Genomic DNA, 21811 nt, shown 5'->3' with positions numbered 1-21811 from the left:
TAGGCCTGGGGACATTCTCAGAGTGGGTGGGAATGTGGTCTCCTGATTGCTGCACTGGGGCCTCAGGAGCATTTTCTAGTGCCTAGGCTTGAGGCCAGGGGACTTGGGTGTTCCTGCTGTATCTCAGGAGGCCATGGTTCTGGTGGACAGGCCCACCCAGCCTCACATCCCAACAAGGCAGAGCCTGTGCTGAATGCACTGAATTTGGGCTTTGTTGAGGGGCCTGGCTCAGGTGTGTGGCCCCAGCAGACCTGGGAGGTGGCCTGAGGGTATCTGGGGAGGTTTCCATCCCTCATCTCCGCCAACCTCCGTTTTGAAGAACCTGATGTGGAAGGACCAGGCAGGTGGATGGAGCTTTAGGTGTTAGGGGGTGTGTGTGTGCAGGTACATGTTCACGAGTGTTTTCTTTTGGGGTCTTCCCAGGCCCAATCCCTTAATTTATCTGATGTGAGGAAACAAGAAGTCGGGAGCCATGAACAGATTTTCCCAGATCCTGCAGTGTGATGGTAGCAGTAGCTCCCCACTGTTGTGTGCTTCTACGCTGCTGGGGCTCCAGATCAGATTGCGTCTCCCTGGCACCTCTGTGGGCAGAGTGGGGGGTTGTGAGGCAGGCTGTACACCTCATCTTCCTCCTGCTACCTCCGATTCCTGGTCCTTGTAAGCTGGTAGGCAGGTGGGAGAGACTAGGATGTGAGTCTTCGGCCAGAGGCAGCTGAGCCTCCAACTCAGAATGGGGTTGTGTTGAGAGGCTGGGGCAGTGCTGCTGGACTCCACGGAGAGGCAAGCTTGCGGAGGGTGGGGTGGGGCCTCCCAGACCCTGACTGCTGACCTGGCGTGCACGGACATCTGCTCTGCAGGTTGCACTTCCCCCAGCTGGCCCTCAGGCGGAGGCTGGGCCAGTTGAGCTGTATGTCCAGACCTGCCCTGAAACTGCGCTCCTGGCCCCTGACAGTTCTCTACTACCTCCTGCCCTTCGGTGCCCTCAGACCTCTCAGCCGGGTGGGATGGAGGCCCGTGAGCAGGGTAAGTGTGCACAGGCTGCTGGCCCAGCAGGTCTGGGGGCAGGTTTGAGGTTGGGACCCATGACATGGAAATGAAGAAGGAGACAGTTTCAGATTAGAGGTGAGGGTATGGTGCTGAGCCTGTCATCTTGACAGGCAAGTTGGTTGGGAAGGTCGGGGCTTGTTGGTGGCCCTGAGGGCTCACTGTGCACCGCCTGTTCTCTTTGCCTGCATTTGTCCCATTTAGGGGCTCTGTTTCTGGGAGGAACTCACACTGGGCATTCAGAAAATGGTGTCTGATTCCCTGTGTTCTGGTAGAAGAGAGCCTAGAGGTGAATTTGAGAAGAGTGCAAATCAGTTCCTGAACACCAGACCGTGATTCAGGAAGGCTGTTGCCTGTTTGGGCCCTTTAGGGTATGGATGCCTTTGAGGATGTGGGAGCCCCAGGCAGGGCTGGATGAGGAAGTGACCTGGCCACCATTCCCCAGAGGGCTAGCTCTCTTGCCCTGGTCTGTCTGGGAAGACTGACCCCAAGCAAGGCATCCTGTGCTGAGACAGGCATCAGCTGGGAGGAGTTTGGGAAGCCACTAGCTCAGTGCACTGTAGAGGTGTTTAAAGTTGGAATGAAATTATACCTACACCGTGGGGACTTGGTGTCTAGGTTTGGCTGAAAGGCAGCAGCTGCCAGTTAGAGGTAGGTCCCACTGTGGCAGTGGCACCTGGGGTTTAAGAGACGTTCCCCCTCCAGGTCGCCTGGTCCTGAGAGTTTGGCCAGTGGTGCCAACAGAGACAGCTGGGGCCCATTCCCCTGTGCCTCAGGGGAGCCCCCGGTGCAGACAGCTTTGTGGACCAGCCCCCCACAGTAGAGTGCTTCGGACCCCAGGCAGGCTGGGCAGGGTGCAGCTATTCCTGGGATGCTTGCTGGCTGGGGTGGGGTGACAGTGATACAGAGCATCCTCATGTGAAAGCCCCTGACCTTGTGTGGGCCAAGTTCCCTCTGCTTTCTGTTTGGACCAGAATGTGTGTTCTGGGCTGTAAACTTTCTCCTGTACCCAGGGTCCTGCCCCTTTCTGCCACAGAGTATCTCTGCGGGTATCAGAGCCATTTATGCCCCTCCTTTCCTTTAGAAGTGAGAGACTGTGCTGGCCAATCTCTCCTGGGGACCAGGGCAGTTGGTGTTAGACCTGTTTATAAAATGACTTGAAAGTACTGAGTTTAGGTCACTGTGTCACCGTCTCGGCTAGTATTTGTTTTGTGAGTATTTGGAAAGCTCAGTCTGGTTCCTAGTGGGAAACAACCACATCACAAAGTCATCGCAGGTGCCTAGGCCCCTGGAGGTGGTGGCTGACTAGGGGGTGGCAGGGGGCACACAGGGCAGCCCACTCATCTGCCTGCCTGTGGCCTGCAGGTGGCCCTGTACAAGTCGGTGCCAACGCGCCTGCTGTCACGGGCCTGGGGCCGCCTCAACCAGGTGGAGCTGCCGCACTGGCTGCGCAGGCCTGTGTACAGCCTGTATATCTGGACCTTCGGGGTAAACATGAAGGAGGCTGCCGTGGAGGACCTGCACCACTACCGCAACCTCAGCGAGTTCTTCCGGCGCAAGCTGAAGCCGCAGGCCCGGCCCGTATGTGGCCTGCACAGTGTGGTGAGGCCCAACCCTGCCCTCCACTCCTCCCTCCAGAAAGGGGATTGTTGCCCATGCCTTTGGGAACCAGTCCTAGCAGGCTCCACAGGTGACCCGTGGGTTCTCCTCTTGGGCTGGGGGAGTCCCCCTGCCTCCCTTAGTGGCAAGCCTTTCTCTGCCCTTTCAGATCAGCCCGTCAGATGGGAAGATCCTGAACTTTGGGCAGGTGAAGAACTGCGAAGTGGAGCAGGTGAAGGGGGTCACCTACTCGCTGGAGTCGTTCCTGGGTCCGCGCACCTCCACAGAGGACCTGCCCTTCCCTCCAGGTGGGTCGGTGCCCGGCAGTGTGAAGGACTGGTTGGGTGAAGGACGGGAATGGGTTGGGGAGGGAAGGGTCAGGAATCAGTGTGTGGAGCTTCGTGGCCTCCCTGGAGCCCATGTCCAGACTACAAAAGCTCAGGTGCTTCTCTGAGAGCCTGGCCCTCGTGTCTGCCCCCCACAGCCACCCCCTCCGGCTCCTTCAGGAACCAGCTGGTCACTCGAGAAGGGAATGAACTCTACCACTGTGTTATCTACCTGGCCCCAGGGGACTATCACTGCTTCCACTCCCCCACTGACTGGACTGTTTCCCACCGGCGCCACTTCCCAGGTTGGCCAGAGCCTTGTGCTTTTTGGTGTTAAAGGAATGGGGCTTCACATTTGGGGTGCTGGGGGGGGAGGTGACTGCTTTAGCCTGGCCAGGTGTGGGCATCAGGGTGCAGCCTGGGGTCTAGCCTGCTTTGCATTTGGGATGATATGGATGGACATAGGACTCTGGGAGGCTCATCTTCCTGCTGAAATAGCAATGTCCCTGCCCCCATAGGCTCCCTGATGTCCGTGAACCCCGGCATGGCCCGCTGGATCAAAGAGCTCTTCTGCCACAATGAACGGGTAGTCCTCACTGGGGACTGGAAACACGGCTTCTTCTCACTGACTGCCGTGGGGGCCACCAATGTGGGCTCCATACGCATCTACTTTGACCGGGTAAGCAGAGCCAGGCCCAAGGGCTGGGCCTCTTGAAGTCCCCCTGCCGCCTCTTCCATGCAGCCAGATCTGTTGGGACTGTAAGTTCTAGATGGGCCCCTGCTAGGCCTGGCTTTGCTGAGCTGCTGCCCTGAAGAGGGGCTGGGTCCTGGGCTCCTGCTCTGCCAGCCCTGACCCCCCAGTGTGCTGCCACTTGCTCATCTGGAGGTGGTTAGCGAGGGAGGGGGTTAACCTCCTAGTCCGCACTTTACTTCTGCCGGAACCCAATAGGAACATTGAGCTCAGGGTCGGGTGCGCTGCTTGGAGGCGGAGTGTGTGAGGGGGCTGCCTTTCTTGGTGTCAGCTTGTCACTGCCCCTCACCTATCCTGGATGCTGGAGAAGAGTTGGGTCTGATTCCTCCATGTCCCCTTGGGTCCCAGTTCACAGTTGGTATTGGGGACTGTGGTTAGGCCTGGTCCATCAAGTCACTGTCCCCAGCTCCCTTTCCATTCTGGGTTGGGGACAGGCAGCAGAGGTATGTTCCAAGTCCAGGAGCAGACTCCACATGCTGTGCCCCTGGCCTCCCACAGGACCTGCACACAAATAGCCCACGCTACAGCAAGGGCTCCTACAATGACTTCAGCTTCGTGACGCACACCAACAAGGAGGGCATTCCCATGCGCAAGGGCGAGCACCTGGGCGAGTTCAACCTGGGCTCTACCATTGTGCTCATCTTCGAGGCTCCCAAGGACTTCAACTTTAAGCTGAAAGCCGGACAGAAGATTAGGTTCGGGGAGGCTCTGGGCTCCCTCTAGAGCCTCCTTCCTGTGGTGGCTACTGAGGGAGATTTTTCAAGTAGAAACAGGAGGGTCTTTTAGAGGGGAGCCTCCACGGCTGGTCAGGGAGGGAACAGTCCTCAGGGCTGTGGGGTCTGATCAGGAGGAACGTGGGTAACTAGTTTCTGCTGTCCCAGAGGTGTAGATGAGGTCAGAGCCCCTGTTGACCCTGGACCTATGTGGGCCCCTCTTCCCACTCTAAAGAGAAAGAACATGTATACCAAGAGGATCTCATTCCCTTTTGGAGATTTTTTTAATCTACTGTATAAACTGGAGACCCTAGGTCTCCTGGCTGGGTGTTCAGTTGGTCTTGATTTCTGTAGTAAGACAGAAGTGGTTATGTATACCCATCACTGCTTTTTGGCCTCCCCCCCCCCCCCCACTTCTGACTGGGCTGTGCTGCTCCCAGAGCAGGGCCACGTGGCCTTTAACACAACTGCTTTCTGTTCCCAATTCACCCCACCCTGCTCGTTTGGGAAAAGCTGTCTCTTTGCACTTGTGGCTGAATGCATCATCCTTGACTCCGCCAGCATCATCTGAGGGGTCTGATGGCATGGCGCTTAGCAGGCCCCAGTGAGTGACCTTCCAGAGCTGGCAAGTCCTCTTTCCAGTAAGCAAGACCAGTTACTGAATCCCTTGAATGATACCCAAAGTGAATGGACAGGTGACCTATGGGGGCCAGGGGAGAGTCCGTCTCCTCATATCCAGACCCACATATAAAACATGGTAAGTTGCTGCTGTTGATTCAGAGCCTTGTGCTGGAGGCAGAGGAGCCTTGGTATATTGGGAGGGGGGGCGGGTCCGTGCCTACCACACCTGTCCCCAGGTAACAGGTACATAGTCCTTAGGGAGCCACTGACAGGACCAGGGTTCAGGTTTCCTGGGGATGCTGTGAATTTCTCCTGCAGGAGAAGCCATTTGAACTCTTTCAACTGTATCAGTAGCACAGTATTTTTGTATGAAAAGTGGGAGACTTCTGAACAGTAATTCATTTAATTGCAACATTTTGAAATAAAAAATAAAAAGTAAAACTCATTGCATCTTTGCATTCTGTTTCTGGAGGTGGGCTGAGGCCTCCCTGGGGCAGTGACTAGCACAGAGCCAGCCGCAGGGCCTGGACGCGGGCGATGCAGGCACGAATGGGTTGGCGTCGGGCCTGGAGCTCAGAGGCCAGCTGCTGGATCTGCCGCTCCACCTGGGGGGACAGGGGAGGCTGAGATGAGACAAAGCACAGGCGAGGGAGCTGTCCCAGGACTGCCTGGGGCCTCACCTCCTGCAGTTCTTCTTGCACCTGCTGTTCTGCTTCCTGGTCCTCAGGCCCAGGCTCCTCCTGGCTCAGTTCCAGCCATCGGCGTAGGCTTCTGGCTTGCCGCTGGCAGGACCTGAGGGAGTGAGAGACACACCTGCTGCCAGCTCAGCCAGGCCCTTGGCGGCGCTTCCAGCTGGGGAAGCAGCACATTGGTTACTTGGGGGGGGGGCGGGGAGGGTTCTGTTCCTCTGCCGGCTTCCACCACCAGCTTAGCAAACACCTCAGGTAGGCCCTGGTGGAACTCCTCCCCCTCCCTCTTCCTGGGTGCAAGGGATACAGGCTCTGGACCCAGACCACAGACAGCCCTGTCTTTTCTGCACCTTCATCGGGCATAGTCACTGGATAGATCACTGGCCTTGCACTTAGATTGAAAGTTGTACTCCACTTTATCCTCTGTCCCACAGGTGAGGCAGACCTGAGCTGGATTGAGGGATAAAGGTGCCCCCTGTGGGGGGTAGGCATCGGCAGAACACCCCAAGGACCCTGGCAGCCAGTTCTAGGGACATGGTTGGGGGTTTTTTTGGTTCTTACGAGAGGTTCTGCTTCATGGTCTGGTAGTCCTGCAGTTGCTGCTGGATGCCCTCAAGCTCAGCCTCCAGGTCGGTATGGCCCATGGTGACAGGAGAATAAGCTTGATCATGACCAGCCTCCTGGCTCTGCCAAGGCTGGATGGAGGGATCTTGGGCTCTGGAAAGGCCCTGAGCACTCACAGTACGGACAGGCCTCAGGCACACACCTGTGCCTGCAGAGCCTGGCCTGGGCCCAGCGCCCGTGAAGTCCCCAGGAAGCAGCAGGTGGGGATGGGCAACACTGGCTGCAGAGGGAGAGGCTTGGGGCACAAGGCCAAGGGTGATGGGCTGTGTAGCTGCCTGTAAAGGGAGGACAGATGAGCAGAGAAGCAGGAAGGAAGGCTACGGAGGGACACCCAGGGTGCCCACTGCAGGAGTGTGGGGAGGTGAGGCCACAGGACTTGACCTGGCCAGCTCACCTAGTCTGGCCCTGGCCCTGCCGGACATGATAGAAAGGAGGATGTCCCACAAGCAGTTCAAGGAACACCCCGTACCTGCGCAGGCCAGTCCCACCCCTTTCCCAGAGCCTGGCTTATCACCTCCCCAAGCAGCTGTCTTACCCCCACCTTGCTCTTGAGTGGGGATCCTGCACTTCAGTGAGAAAAGCGGTCAAAGGCAACTATCCTTGTCAAACCACACACAACTTTCCATTTCTTTCTGATGACAACTGACAGCTCTCTTCGGGCACCAACTCTTGGGGTGCCCTGCTGCCCTCTCCTCCATTACTAAGCCACTGGTGCTTCTCTACCACCTGGCTGTCCCTGCTCAGGCTCTTCACTTAGATGTCACATGCCCCATGGAGCCTCTGCCCCTTTCCTCCCAGGTGACCTCTTTAGATCCCAGGGGTTTACCCTTCAACCTATGTGGACTGAACTTTTCTCTCCAGCCCTGACCTCCTCCTGGAAGGCCACACTCAGAATCTTGTTGCTTTATATCAGATTTGACAGGTTCAAGATAAACTCTTCAGGCTTTACCCCAAATGGGCTCCTCATTCTGTTTCCCTCTTTCAGTAAAAGAACTCACTATTCCTGGAATTACTCAAGCCAGGAACCCAGGAGCCATCCTGGGTTCCTTCCTCACCCTTATCAAACCCATCGGAGCATCAGAGTGGATCCTGCCTAGTCTGCCTCCCACGATGGGCTCTGCCCACAGCCACCACCTGATCCTGGCTCCCAGCACCTTCTGCTGTGTCACGGGATCACAGCAGCCAACAGCCCCCCACCATTTCCTACTTTCCTCAAAATCCAGTCATTTCCCCAGGGCCTGCAGGACCCTCCATGATCTGCAGTGTCTTCGTCTATATTTGGGGCTCTTTGGTCTCTACCTCTTGGATAGAAGCTTCACAAGTGGGGGCCTCAGCAGCCATTCCATACTGTGTTCCTAGGACAGGGACATCTACACTTGGTGAATGCATGAGTGGCCTCGCTGCATCTTCCCGAGCTGGCAGTGCTCTGGAAGCAGTGAGTACAGCTTCAGCTACAGCACTGAGTGCGTGAGGAAGAGCACTGAAGGCCAGACCAAAGAATGAGATCCCAGCTGACCAGGAGGACTTACCCTGACAGGTGCATCCACCCCACATGGCATGAAGGAGGAAGGGGGCAGCAGTTCTGGGCCCATATTCAATGTGGGGGGTGGTTTTAGGCCAAGGTGACTTGATAGGGCCCTGGGCTGGGGCAGGGGGTTGCCCGGGACCAGTGCTGTCCAGTCCTCTGGCAGGGAAGGCCTCATCAGGGAAGGGCCCTCTGACTGGGCCACACCTGGGTCACACTCCCACGGTGCCTCAGGCCTACACAGAGGGAGGGCAGGAGGCGGTCAGGCCACGGTACCCTCCTGAGGAGCAGGAAGGAAAGGGGGCCACTCATCCTAGGACCATACAACATACCCTGGTCTCCCAAGTGTGTGACACACCTTGGGCCCCTGGCTCTGCACAGACTCCAGCAGGAAATGTGGGCGTCGAGGCTGCTTTCTTGCCAAGCGGGCAGCATTGCTGGAAAGAAACACAGGCCTGTTCCTCTAGGCTGCCTGGGGCACCCAGTCTGACCACTCCAATTTTACAGGGAGACTGAGGGCCAGAGAAGGAGAGGCTCTTGCCCAAGGTTAGCAGGTGAACCAGAGTGGTTCTGGGCCATATATAGTACTTCCAGTAAATGAAGTGAGCCTGACACATGGGGATGCCTCACCCACATCATCTCACTTGACCTCTACTGCAACCCGGTGCTCCTCCCACATTAGAGTGGGAGCAGGCCTATCAGGGCTGGGTGGGGGCGGGGAAGGAAGGCAGAGCAGACAGGCCCAGGCAGGTGCCCCACCCCACTGGTGACCTCTCTGCCAGGCTCAGGTCGTTGGAGGTTACTTGGAGCCAGCGTGTGGGGATGGGCCAGATCACAGTGGGGTTTGTAAGAGGGAACCCGTTTCTCAGCTGTATGTGGAGAAGCAGTGAGACTGGCAGGTCTGGGGGCATGAGGGCAGGGTTGCCCTACTGCCTCTTCCTTTTCCTAAAACTACATGTTCTCTCCCTGCCATGGTCCACAGGAACAAGGATGTGTGGTCCCTTCAGTTGGGGCCCAATGGGAATGGGAGGGATGAGACAGAATTCTGTCGGAGAGAGGGATCCAAGCAGCTCAGCCATGACCTCCTCCTGTACAGTCCAAGCCTCTGCCCTAGGCAGGAAGAAAGGAGGACAAGACATGGACTACTCACAGCTCTAGGAGTTGGGGGTCCCCAGCAGCCAGGGCCAGGCTGCCCAGAGCTCCCCATGACTGAGGATCTCGTGGCCCCTTGGTCTCCAGAGCGGCATCCCCAGCTCCAGCAGCAACACAGGTGGAAAAGGGACTGTCAAATGTCACTCTCCTGCTGGGCATGGTGAATGTCGGGGGCTGAGGCCTCCTGCTCTGGCCCAGGACCTTCTGCTTCCATAGCATGGCACAGCGATGGACCACACGGTGGAGACTGTGGGCCGCCTGCAACAGGCCTCTCTGGTCAGGTCATGCCTGGTCCTGCCCATTCCCCAAGAGAAGGGGTGGAGAACCTGGGACTCACCTGCACCTGCTGCTGGGCATGCAGCTGCTGCCGGAAGGCCTGCATGCTGGCTGTGAACCGCAAGAGGCGTGTGGCACCCTCCTGAAGGAGCTGCTGGTGGTAGGCCTGAACAGCTCGCTCCAGTCGCGCCTTCTTTCTCCTCCTTTCCAGCACCAAGCCCAGCCATGCGGCCCACACCTCCAGGGAGAGAAGAGGAAGCCCAGTTCACCTTGCTTAAGGCTCACGCTGGGGCTGTACCCTCTGCTGAGGTCTGGCCCTCTGCTGGAGTGGCAGGGGCAGTGGGGTTTGGAGCCTCCCTTACCTTTGCTTGTAGTGAGAAGGACCAGAACCACAAGGCCCGGGCTGTGCTCCGCTGCTCCTGCCTCCTGTTTGCCAGCTATGGGTCAAAAAGAGCCTTCAAGGAGGCTGCCCTGACCACAGTGTCCTGATCACTCGGAGACCCTTTTCTTGCTGCCCTCCCTCCACTAGGAAGGGCCCTGTGCTAGTGGGCCAAGGAGTGCTCCTTTGGGAAGAACAAAGGCAAAGAGCTCTGTGGAAGGGAGCAGCTTGGGGCGGTGTGCTGCGCTCATCAGAAACCTTGCACATGAACGTTTGCTGGGCATGATGCAGTCCTGCCTGGTGTTTTATCAAATCCTTGGTGAAGACATGAAATACATTTCATATTAATTTTTTGGCTCTTACCTTGAAGTATTTTCTAATGTGACACTGTAGAAATTGGGCCCTGAAGTATACAGGTCACAAGCGGAAGGAAGTGGCAGTGCTGGGAAATGACTAGGGTTGGGGGAGCCCTGGGATGCGGGTGGAATTAAAAATGTTAAATGTGGGGGTGCCTGGCTGGCTCCAGTCAGTGGAGTGTGTGGGACTCTTTTTTAATTTTTTTAATGTTTATTAATATATTTTTGAGAGAGTGTGCAAGTGGGGCAGCAGAGAGAGAGGGAGACACAGAATCTGAAGCAGGCTCCAGGCTCTGAGCTGTCAGCACAGAGCCTGACGTGGGGCTTGAACCCATGAAATGTGAAATCAAGACCTAAGCTGAAGTTGGATGCTCGACCAACTGAGCCACCCAGGCACCTCGGAGCATGCCTCTCTTGTTCTCAGGGTCATGAGTTCAAGCCCCGCTTTGGGTATATAGATTACTTAAAACAAACAAAAAAACAATAATAATAAAGTTAAACATGGGCTTGGGAGGCAGTGGGAAGGGGAAGGGGCTTCTTGCTGATTCCTACCTGTTGTTTCCATTGCTGGAAATAGGCCTTGCTAAGAGTCTGGGCCAAGAGCTGGGCACCACGCCTCTGCAGGAGCTGGGAAGAGAGCAGACAAAAGCAGTCAGGGCCCTGTATCCCAACCATCTGGGCGCAGCCACAGGGTGAGAGGCTCTGGGCCCAAGCAAACTGTCCTCCCATTCCCAGGAGGAGGTTTGGAGGAAGCCAGAGGCCTCCTGTACCAGGCTGGGGTGTCTAGGGGACTCTGGAGGTCTCCCAGCTCTGATATCTGAACCAGATTTCTCTGCTGGGCCATCTTCTGCCTGGGGGAGACCCAACCCTGAGGCTGGCTTCCCTCAACCTTCCCACACAGGTTCCAGCAGTCTTGGGCCTACAGGACCCCAACTATCCAGCACCCATCCTGGTGGCCATGGGTTCTATAGGAAGGCCCTCCTCTTCCCCAGTCGGTGGTCTCCCGCCTGGAGAGCCCTCCGTACAGCGTACTTGGGAAGCTGCTGCCTCACCCGCTTCCTGACACAGCCCAGATGGTGCGCCTTCCAATGGGCCATGGCCTGCAGCACCAGCTGCTGGCAGTGATGCCCAGCTGCCCTCTCGAGCTGGGCTCTCCGCTGGGCCTGCCTCTGGCCTCGGTCCCGCCAGCGCCGAAACCAGGTCCTGAGACAGCCTAAGGCAGATCCAAGTCAGAGTGTGCTCTTTTGGAGGGTTTCTATGGACAACTCTGCAGTGGTGGAAGTTCAGAGAGTGGAAAAGGTCGTGTGGGGGTAGAACTAGGGTGTCAGCTCCACTCGGTAAAACCTCCACATGCAGACGGCAGCCACTGTGAGGATGGCTCTGGCCACCTTCAGTGGCTGTGAGCACCCCAGGGGCCAGAACCAGGTCTGCTGTGCCCCTACAGAGCGCCCTCGGGATGCTGCTGGGGGCATGGATAAGACCCTTGCCTCGGTCTGAGGGAGTGGGGCACCGTGGCTCGATTTTGCCAGGGAGGAGACCAAGGCTCAGAGAGTCCAGGCAGCTCAAGCCAGGCCTAGAAGGAGGCACAGTGCTGGGCCATGTCCTCTGACACTCTGGGTGCTGCAGGCATGCAGAGGCTACATAATGCATTTTATGTCACCAGATTCTCTCCTAACGGAGAAAGCACTTTTTTCTGTTTTTTGTTTTTATTTTTTTATTTTAGGTTTTTCCCTTCTCTTAGGCCCTGAGAGAAGTTTCTTTTAGAGACAACAGAAGAGGGTTGGTACCGGGGAACTGATGCCAAGATGGGGTGTCCTCTGGGACTTGCTGGAGAGGGCAGAGAAGGAGGATTCACATGCCTGGAGGTGAACATTAGTACCAAGTGCTGACACTTGCTGGGTACTGCTTCAAGTGTGCCTACTGTGTCTCACTGGATCCTCATGACCACCCCAAGAGGCAAGTACCATTACCCCCATTTTACAGATGGAGAAACTGTGGTTCAAAGAGGACTTGCTGAAGTCACGCAGCCAGCATCTGACCCCGCCTGTACTAGGCACTCTATGGAACGTGTTTTGTGATGCCTTGCCCTGAGTTCATCTTCCCCTAGCACTCGGCCTCATCCTTGGGCTGCCAAGGTGTGCCTGAGACCTGAGGCCTTAACTAAGCCCAAAAATGGTTCCACAGGTACTGAGCATGCGTCTGCGGTTTGCTGAGAGCAGTGTCTTGTCACATGGTCTCCCAAATCCTTTGTACCACCTGTAATGGCCCCACACAGGGCCCATCACGTGGTGCCACTCCCTTCTACGGAAAGCTGCCTGCCCCTGAGTCCTGCAGAGAGAAGCAGCTTAAGGCTTCACCCTGTGCCTGTCACCTCTAGTACCCACCATGGCCACCTGGACCAGGTGTGGATGCCTGACTCACACTGGCAAGGCCTCTGCAGTGCTTGATGCCAAAGCTCTGTCCAAACAGAGGCCAAGGGATGAGCTGAACCCCTCAGCTTCTTTCTTGGGAGTGAACTGGAAACACAGCACTGGTTTCTGGGGTGAGGGGCGGTGTGAGGACACAGAGAAGCACATTAGCGGGGGGAGCAAGTGAGGGATGTTTGACCCCAGGGTTCTGCCCAGGAGAAAGCAGAGATCTGTGTTTATCAATACAATACTACAGTCAGAACCCAACCAAAGTTGATCCATTTTTGTCCTGGAGCAAACTAAAAACTTGATCTGTTTTCCCTGTGTTCTGATTTCAACCATTACCATTCGTTTTCACTTCCAGTTGTATCATCATTTACTCTAACCATTGGCTGTACCCTCAAAGTGCTGGAAACCCCACTTCAGGGACACAGGTCTCAGTTTCTCTGCTCCTGTCTGGACCACATACCCCAGGCTTTTTATAGCAGGAGTCAGACTACCCAAGGCCACTGCTCCCTAAACATACAAGGAAGCAGGACCCTAAGTGATGGGGCTGACCTGCGAAGTAGCCAGCCTGGAAGGGCTTTTCCATTGAAACCACCCCACCCCGGACCCTTTTTTAAGAATTAGATTTTGGGGTACCTGGGTGGCTCAGTTGGTTAAGCATCTGACTCTTGATTTTAGCTTAGGTCAGGATCTCATGCTTTGGGAATTTGAGCCCCGCAATGGGCTCTGTACTGACAGTGTGGAGCCTGCTTGGGATTTTCTCTCTCCCTCTCTCTCTGCTCCTCTCTCACTCTCTCCCTCCCTCTCTCAAAAAAAAAAAAGTTAGATTTTAAGCGTTGGTCTTGCATAAACTGGCTGAGGCACATGAGTGGGTCAGTTGGCTAAGCATCTGACTCTTGACTTCAGCTCAGGTCAGCATCTCATGGTTTGTGAGTTCAAGTCCTGCGTCAGGCTCTTTGCTAACAGCTCGGAGCCTGCTTGAGATTCTCTGTCTCCCTCTCTGCCACTCCTCCCAACTCACTCTCTCTCTCTCTCTCAAAAATAAACATTAAAAAAAATGAACACCAAGTGTTTGGCAACTGGTTGGGTACAGAACGTTATGATGTACTGGGTTGAACAGGCACCCCCTCCCACGTTCATATTCATCCTGGAACCTCAGAATTGATGTTATTTAGCAAGGGAGTCACACAGTTAACTGACTCTATCCTGGAGCAGAGTGGACCTCTCCATCCAACAGGACTGGTGTCCTTCTAACAAGAGACACAGACATAGGGAAGAGAGCCTTGTGCCTCCAGAGACCGAGGTTGGAGTAATGCGTCTATAAGCCACAAACACCAAGGACAGCCAGGGCTGTCAGAGGCTGGAAGAGGCCAGGAAGGACTTTCCCCTCCAGCCTTCACGGGACTCATGGCCCTGCCAATACACTGATTTTGGACTGGGCCTCCAGAACGCTGAGAGGACAATTTTGTTGTTTTACACCTCCTAGTCTAAGGTACTTTGTTATCTTTGCAACAGGAAACTCATACACAGGAGAAGAATACAATACTGAGGGGAAGCAAATGGAACAGAAGACAGTTTTCTGTGTCCTTCACAATCCTCTCGGCAGCTTCCAGGACCTCTGCCTACCCCTGTCCAACATCTTCCGGGCCTCCTTGATGGCACAGTCCTCCTGCTGTCGGTAGTATATCTGCACTGATGCAGCCTCCCGCCACTGGAGCAGGACCTAAGGGGCAGATAAAGAGCAGAGACGTGATCATGGCACATCCTGACTTCCCAGGACACCCAGCCGTGCGAGCAGCTCCTCCCGGAACAAGCCCAGGTGTGGACACAGCACACATGTACTTTCTGGGAAACGCCAGCCAGCCACACTGACCACAGGCAATGATCAAGCCCCCAGTCCCCACAGGAGGCCCAGTATCTCAGGGATGAGACTGTTCTAAGAAGAACTTAAACTTTCTATCTGCCATCAATAAGTCATTACATGGGTTTTTGTTCTATTATTACATAAGAGAAACTATATGCTATATGCATGCAAGATTTCTTTAAGATAAAAAAATTTTTTTAAGTTTAGTTATTTATTTTGAGAGAGAGAGCAAGCAAGTGAACAGCGGGGGAAAGGCTGAGAGAGAGAGTGAGAGAAAGAAAATCCCAAGCAGGCTCTGCACTGTCAGTGCAGAGCTTGATATGGTGCTTGAACCCATGAACCCAAAATCAAAAGTCAGACTCTTAACCAACTGAGCCACCCAGGTGCCCTAAGTTTATTTTTGAAAGAGAGAGCATGTGTCTAAGCACGAGTGGGTGCGGCATAGAGAGGGAGAGAGAGTATCCCAAGGAGGCTCTATGCTGTCAGCACAGAGCTCAGCATGGGCTTGATCTCATGAACTGTGGCCAAGCCAAAATCAAGAGTCAGACATTCAACCAACTGAGCCACCCAGGTGCCCCTGCATGCAAGACTTTCACATTGAGACACACATGAAATCACACTAATGGAGGGCTTTACAAAGAGGTAAAGCAGCCAAGGGACATCAGCTGCCCAGGCATAAACTCCATTCCCTGCAAAAAGGCCTTCTCCCTTCTGAGCCCTGAAGCAGAGTCCTGACTCTCCTTCCAGAGCCCTCCTTGGAGCTTTTCTGACAACAGATCAGGCCTTGACTTTATGTCACTCTTCCTCATCCTCAGGAGGCTTCAGCGTTGTCGGGACCAGTATTGGTCCCCCCGGGTCTTCCAGCAGGTGGACTGAACCACTGCTATTCTGGACTCCTGGCCCAACTGCTTTTTTCTAAAACATCCCAAGTCCAGGGACCACTTCTGTCATTCCCCCTGTTCTGTAACATGCCTTCTTCCTACAGCTGCATCCTGGCATGCCCTCCCTCCTCTAGCATGTGGGACAGGCCCCACACATGGCATTTGAGGGCCACTTCTGACGATCACCAACAAGCTCACATCCCTGGGGTGCTCTATGCTTCCAGAAAGCTCTGCAACCACAAAACCAGCCACAATGAGGAGTGAGCAACTTCTTCTGACAGACAGAAGTATGCTTAGTGTGTCCCAGTGGACAATTCCACATGTGTGGGAAATACTAGTTTTGGTAAGAACCAGTTTGCTCACTGTGTTGTTGTTTTAATGGATATTGGTTCATAATTCAGTGAAAAAAAATTAATAAATAAAACCCAAGTAACTGCTGACACGGTTGCTATGAATGTGTAGAGGACGGTGAGTTAGCCTGTTTCCCAGATTCCATGTTCAGTGCAAATCTTTGGGGCCACCCCCTGGCAGAAGCACAGTCCCAAACCCTCCTGGGTGACCAGCTGGTCTCCCCCTGCCTTACCTTGGAACACAAGGTCCGCCCATAGTGAGCACCTGCTCGGGAGGTCTCCTTTGCTTCATTCACACGGGCCATAGTGTTCTCTCTCCAGCGATGGAACACGCTCCTGCAGGAACACAGGCCGGGGAGATGAGGGTGACACCAGTGTGGAGAGAGAGTGTGAAGTTTCCACGAATCAGTTCTGGGTCTTCAGCTCATTCCTCAATCAAGGAACAAGGTACAAAATTAAGTCCACAGGACCCACCACCGACAGGCAGCCTGGAATACAATGTGCTAAACAAATCCAGGGGAAAGAAAAGCAAGAGCACAATGAGGGAGGTCTGCTGGGAAACGTGAGTGCAGGGCCTGGTTTAGCAAGAACTGGAAGGCGGGCTCGTGATAGAGCTGGAGCTGAGGGAGCAGCTGACTGAAGGGTGTGAGAGATGCCTCTGGAGTCGGTGAAAGGCCTGGAGGACCAGGCAGGAAGGCAGGTGAGTGGCGACTGAGGCAAAGGGAGCCACTGCAGCTCTGGAGCAGGAGGCGCTCGATCTTGCAGGGAAGGGAGCAGTGTTGAGAGTAGTAAGGCCAAGTGGGAGCTCTTGCAGATGCCCAGGTGACAGGGGCTTCCTCAAGGCCCCATTCTGCACAAAGCAGGGCTTCAAGACAGGAAAAGAACCAATGGATGGGGTAATTGCTGTGAAAATGCCAAAGCCATGCTGCGCGCGGCCAGTGTGGCTCTGGAGTCTGCACCCTGTTCCTCAGGCTGGGCCCAGAGATGCCGAGAACTCACCACAGCAGCAGCTTCTTGTGCTGGCTCTCCCTGGCCGCCACCTCCTGTAGGATGCTTTGCACCTGGCTCTGGTAAGTCTGTGGGAGACCAAGAGGACTAGAAGCCAGCCCTGGGCCCACACCACTCCCTCTGCCCAGGCAGACCTTACAGGCACTGCGATGCCCAGAGAACTCCCCACAGATGGGGGCAGAGGTCAAGAGCCCAGAATCCCAAGGCCAGAAGAGTGCCCAGACAACCGGGAGAGAGTGGTCTTGCTAAGTCCTCGCCTAATAACGTCAAGCCACTGGATTCCCGGACAAGAGGCCACTTGGACAGTAATGCTGGTACTGCCAGCAGCAATTGTTTTTATTTTGCTGAGCGAGAATAAAAGAGCTCAGCCCTGAGGCTGTAACACCCATAGTACAGGGACCTTACTCTGTGTGAGGCTTGTGGAATTACTCTCTCTGGGAGGGGCAGGGAGAACAAGGAAGGGAAGCGAAGACCCCAGTACCCCCGTCCCCCACCCCAAAAGGAAGAGGGACGTGGAGAAAAGCAGCAGCCCCTACCCCCCAGGCATGCAGCGCCTTGTGCATCAAGGTGTGCTGGTGATGCAGGCTGGCGCACATCAGCTCCCGCCGCTCGGCACCACGCAGGGCCAGGCACTGTGGACAGAAGGGAGGGCCGGGGGCCCAGAGGAGGCTCAGCTGTGCACCCAGCCTGGGTATTCGGCCCGAGTCCTCATCTCTCAACAGATACCTCTCAGAGGCTTTGTGAGGATCAGGTGAGTCAGGTGCCTGACTCAGGGTAAACGCTCAGGCAATGGTGATGGTCTAAACACTTTTTACCCTGAGTAGGAATGCCTGTAGATGATTAGACTGGGAATTTTATGTTCAGTGGGTTCAGGCAAGAACCTAAAAGAATTTTAGGGACTTTGAGCCAATCACCTCATGAAATCAGGTTAGCGCTTGCTCCTCCACTGCCTGGCCTCTCCCCATGCTCAGTGGCAGGTGGCTGCCGAGAGGCAGTAGAGAAGCCATATGTCCGCTCTGAGTCATGCTGACACATAGCTTTGCCAGGCCACAACCACATGCGGGGACGTCTGTGCCAAAGCCTTACCTCCCTCCACCTGTTCCAAGCCCAGTGGAGGAGCCGTGCCGAGTGGAATTCTGCAGCCAGTATTCGGCCCATCTTCCTGTGGGGAGGGCTGGAGTCAGCATGGTGGTCTGGACATGGCCAGGGCCCTCTTGATAGGCACCTCTCACAGTCCCTGGCCCCTACCTAGTGGTTCTTAAATTAGAGGACAGGGTGATCAAGACCTTCTGAAGAGCTGCCAAAGGATGTGGGTTCTCCCCTCAGGAAAGTGAGCACCTAGTCAAACTTTTGCAAGCAACTAAAGGGCTCAAGTACCATTCAAGCGCATTCATGTCCAGGCAACTTAGGAGGAGGTTAAATGTGGCCAGAATTTGGTAGTGGGGGAGATCATCACAGCACAAAGCAAGTGCAGAAAGGCATCAAAGCAGAACAATGTCTGCAGTATCCATGTGGGCTGTCTGGCCTGGCTCTAACTACATGGCTAGGTAAAAACTGGCACAACCTGCCCCCAGGCCATAGCCGCTGGTCCAGACTCTGTGGACAGAAGGGAGGGCCGGGCACCCAGAGCGGGTTAGCTATCCTGAAACAGGCTCATCACTCTGCTCCCTGGCTGTGGTCACTTTGAATGGGCCCTACCAGTGAGCAGGATGCATCCAATGGATAGGACCTCAGATCCACGGAGCATATCTGTCCCTAGTGAGTTCCTGAGGCTGGGAGCTCCATGAGGTACCCCAGGATCCTTTCAGTACAGCTCTGGTTTTGCACACACTTTATCAGGTAGGATTTCTGGAACTTAAAACCAGAGTCTAGGCTAACAAGACCCTCCGATGGGCACTCAGAGCTGATGGTCAAAGCTGGACTGAGATGGGAAGAGCGTCTGGGCCAGAAGCAGCCCCTCACTCTGTTCTGAGCCCTTGGGCCCTCTCCTTCCAGATGGAGAAAGCCTTCCCGAGCCGTCTGTGGTGGTGGTAGGCACAGGCCACTGCTTGCTGCTGCCGCTCCTGATGACGTGCTGCTGCCTGCTGGTGCCATGTGGTCCAGGACCTTCGCAGAAGCTGCCGCTCTGAATGAAGGATGGCCTGGGGCAGGACAGCAGGGAGAGAACAGAGTGGGTCAAGTAGCAGGGGGTATAGGAGCCAAGAAGAATCTATAGGTCAAAGAAATGGGCCTTAACAAGCTGCCTGGCCCAGAAGCCACATATAAACTCTGCTGACAAAGTCAATAGGCACCCCACGCCCTGCCCTGTCTCGTGAGTCCTGGGCGTAGGCAGGACGGCCCTCAGTGTGGGTCTGGGTTCCAGGCACCGTCCAGAGCAGAAGAGGCAGTGAGTGCAAAGGCTTGAAGCAGGTCCTGCCTCCTCAGGGATGGCCACGTACCATTCTCTCTGCCAGGCGGTCTTCTCGATGCTGAAACATCTTCTGCCACCAAATAGCAAATACCTGCCTCTCCAACGTCTCCCTGAAAAAAAAAAAAAAAAAAGGAATCGAAAACATATCACCATAATGGACTTAAAATAAAGCAACTACAAAAAAAAAAAAAGGGAAGTTCAAAATAATTGGATTTTTCCTCTTACAATATTGAGTAAGTTGATGGGGCACCTGGGGGTGGCTCAGTCAATTGAGCATCTGACTCTGGCTCAGGTCATGATCTCATGGTTCATGGGTTTGAGCCTCACACCAGGCTCTGTGCTGACAGCTTGGAGCCTGGAGCCTGCTTCAGATTCTGTGTCTTCCTTTCTCTTTGCCCTCCCCCCACTTGTGCTCTCTCTCTCTCAAAAATAAACATAAAATAAAAAGAGGTGAATACGTTGAGATGGGAGAAAAGAAAGAGAAAGACAAGGAAAATAGACAGCAGTACCAAAAACCCCCACAGACAAACCAATACTCTCCAAGTGATTTCTGGTTATCAGCCATGCATTCACACTGTATGAAAAAGACGGACTTTGAGACCCCGGGTCTTCATCAATTCAGCTCCATACTGAATTACCACCAATGTTCAATGATCATTAGTGAAAGCCTTTCTAGTCCATTCCGATCAGCCAGGTTGCTGCTACACAAATCCCTGGGAGAAGTGGTTGAAAACAGATGCCAGGCCTCTGGAACTGATTGTGGCCCCAGGAAACGGTAGGTCTGAAGTGGGCCCCTGGAAATGATATTTAAAACAAGTGCTCCAAGTGAGGTAGACAAAGAGGTTTGAAAACCACAGCTTTGTCACCTCTGCCTAGGATTTCCTGCTCACCATAATGATGTCAAATCCTGCTAAAGCACCACTAGAACAACTGGTCAACAGCCATTAGGAGCTGTGCATTAGTAAAACCATGAAACAAAATATTGATGCAACTGTTTCAGCCCTGGAGAATAGGCAACGCAGACTGTGATCCTTAGAGATGAGAAATAAGTAAGGTGAGCTCCCTGGTTGCCCAGGCTTTCTGGCTGAGCGCACATTCTGCACAGTGGGGGCAGAGGGAGAGAGTCCAAGCAGAGCAGGACAGTTTCGCAGAGTTGAGTCAGTTTAAGACTGTAGGGGGAAGACTGTATGGATACACACGTGGCCTTCCTGAGCCTGGGCGGGTGGAGAACTCGCCCTGCCCCAGAGACACGCTCGCAGACTCACACACTCCATAAGGGGCACACCGAAACTTCTATGTGAGTCTGCTCCATCTGCATGTAAGATAGGCAGGCTCTGTGAGGCCTGGCACAGTGGCTGCTTCAGGGCTGAGAGCTGGATGTAGACGACCAGAGAGAGGTTGGAGAGGGCTGGGAGATGGAGTTCTGGCCCAGCCCGAATGGAGAGACTTTGCGGAGAACCTCAGAATTCAGGAAGGCTAAGCCTCAGTACTACAACCCAAGTCCTAACACTGAAGACAAAATAAAAAAAGCCTCACACATGAGGTGCCTGGCTGGCTTGGTTGATAGAACATGCAATTCTTGATTTCAGTGCGACAAGTTCAAGTACCATGCTGGGTATAGAGATGACTTAGAAAATAAAATGTTAACACACGCACAGATCCCCCCCCCACACATGAAGAATAGAACCATACTTGATAGGATCAATAGGAACCACCAGAAGAAACAGCAACCACTGCCCGCCAGAATAAAATGCAAAACCCTTTAAGGAAACTACAAAAAAGTACCAAATGATGTAGTGGCTCCTCAAAAAGTAAATGTAGAATTACCGAATGATTCAGAGCACTCCACTTCCAGGTATTTAACCAAAAGAACTAAAAGCAGGGACGCAAACAGATGTATGTACACTGATGTTCACAGCAGCATTACTCACAATAGCTAAAGGGTAGAAATAATCCAAGTGTCCCATGAACATACAGATGCATAAACAAACAGTGGTATATACAAGGGAATATTATTCAGCCATAAAAAGGAATAAAATTCTTATACATGTTACGACATGGATAAACCTTGAAAACATGCTAAGTAAAATAAGCCAGATACAAAAGGTTTACTATTACACAATTCCATGTAGATGAGATACTTAGAATAGACAAACTCAGAGACAGAAAGTATATAAGAGGTTCCCAGGGGCTAAAAGTAGATGGAAATGGGAAGTCAATGTTTAATGGATACAGAAGTTCTGTCTGGGATGATGAAAATGTTCTGGAAATTGATAGTGGTGATGGCTACATAATATTGCAAATGTGCTTAATGCCACTGAACTGTGTACTTAAAAATTACCAATATGATAAGTTTTATACTATGTTTTACCACAGTTGGGGGAAAAAAAAAGGAAATTCTAGAACTGAAAAGTACCATATATGAAGGAGAAAAAATATCACTGGATGAGCTGCAAATGAGAAAGTGAAGAAAGAAACCACTGAAGACTTTCTCTCTGAAAAACAGAGAGAAAAATAATAGAAAAAATCTAAACAGAGTCTCAGTGACCAGTGGAATAATATCACATAGTCTAATGTTGTGTAATTAGAGTCTTAGAAGGAGAGAATAAAGGATATAGACAGATAAATTATTAAATAAATAATAGTAGAAGACTTTCCAAATTTGGTGAGGGAGAAGGAAACACCTCAGTTTCAAGTTAGCTCAACTAACTCTAGGCAGGATAAACACAAGAAAGCTACACTTAAAACGTATCACACTCTAAACTGTTAAAAACCAAAGCTTAATAAAAACATCTTAAAGGCAAAGGAAGAGACAGATTACATTCAGGG

The 21811-nt window shown here is 53.6% G+C and overlaps 2 protein-coding genes across 13 annotated transcripts in view; one reads left to right on the top strand and one right to left on the bottom strand.

The window, feature by feature from the left end:
- The window catches only part of PISD (phosphatidylserine decarboxylase), a 34209-nt gene extending 28710 nt beyond the window's left edge, over positions 1–5499 (top strand). For 4 of the 8 annotated variants that reach the window (XM_029922668.1, XM_029922666.1, XM_029922669.1 and 1 more), the window contains 6 exons: positions 858–1023; positions 2410–2646; positions 2813–2951; positions 3128–3274; positions 3488–3648; positions 4219–5499. In XM_029922668.1, coding sequence (XP_029778528.1) covers positions 858–1023; positions 2410–2646; positions 2813–2951; positions 3128–3274; positions 3488–3648; positions 4219–4443 — 1075 coding nt within the window. In that variant the 3' untranslated portion in view covers positions 4444–5499. The remainder of the gene's footprint in view (positions 1–857; positions 1024–2409; positions 2647–2812; positions 2952–3127; positions 3275–3487; positions 3649–4218) is intronic. The other 4 variants (XM_029922665.1, XM_029922670.1, XM_029922671.1 and 1 more) reach the window with 2 other exon arrangements.
- Positions 5442–21811, bottom strand: part of SFI1 (SFI1 centrin binding protein) — a 91944-nt gene continuing 75574 nt past the window's right edge. For 2 of the 5 annotated variants that reach the window (XM_029922659.1, XM_029922660.1), the window contains 17 exons: positions 19011–19092; positions 18535–18713; positions 17659–17734; positions 17109–17204; positions 16564–16640; positions 15798–15900; positions 14096–14192; positions 11108–11268; positions 10608–10682; positions 9683–9757; positions 9382–9558; positions 9043–9302; positions 8225–8329; positions 7897–8128; positions 6305–6642; positions 5735–5846; positions 5442–5659 (listed from right to left, as the gene is read on the bottom strand). In XM_029922659.1, coding sequence (XP_029778519.1) covers positions 5555–5659; positions 5735–5846; positions 6305–6642; positions 7897–8128; positions 8225–8329; positions 9043–9302; positions 9382–9558; positions 9683–9757; positions 10608–10682; positions 11108–11268; positions 14096–14192; positions 15798–15900; positions 16564–16640; positions 17109–17204; positions 17659–17734; positions 18535–18713; positions 19011–19092 — 2350 coding nt within the window. In that variant the 3' untranslated portion in view covers positions 5442–5554. Of the gene's footprint in view, positions 5660–5734; positions 5847–6304; positions 6643–7896; positions 8129–8224; positions 8330–9042; positions 9303–9381; positions 9559–9682; positions 9758–10607; positions 10683–11107; positions 11269–14095; positions 14193–15797; positions 15901–16563; positions 16641–17108; positions 17205–17658; positions 17735–18534; positions 18714–19010; positions 19093–21811 lie in introns of those variants that run through there. The other 3 variants (XM_029922662.1, XM_029922661.1, XM_029922664.1) reach the window with 3 other exon arrangements.

Source organism: Suricata suricatta, chromosome 14 (assembly GCF_006229205.1).
Source record: "Suricata suricatta isolate VVHF042 chromosome 14, meerkat_22Aug2017_6uvM2_HiC, whole genome shotgun sequence".
NCBI lineage: Eukaryota > Metazoa > Chordata > Mammalia > Carnivora > Herpestidae > Suricata > Suricata suricatta.
Note: the sequence above shows the minus strand (reverse complement) of the source record. Positions and strands in the feature narration are given on the sequence as shown.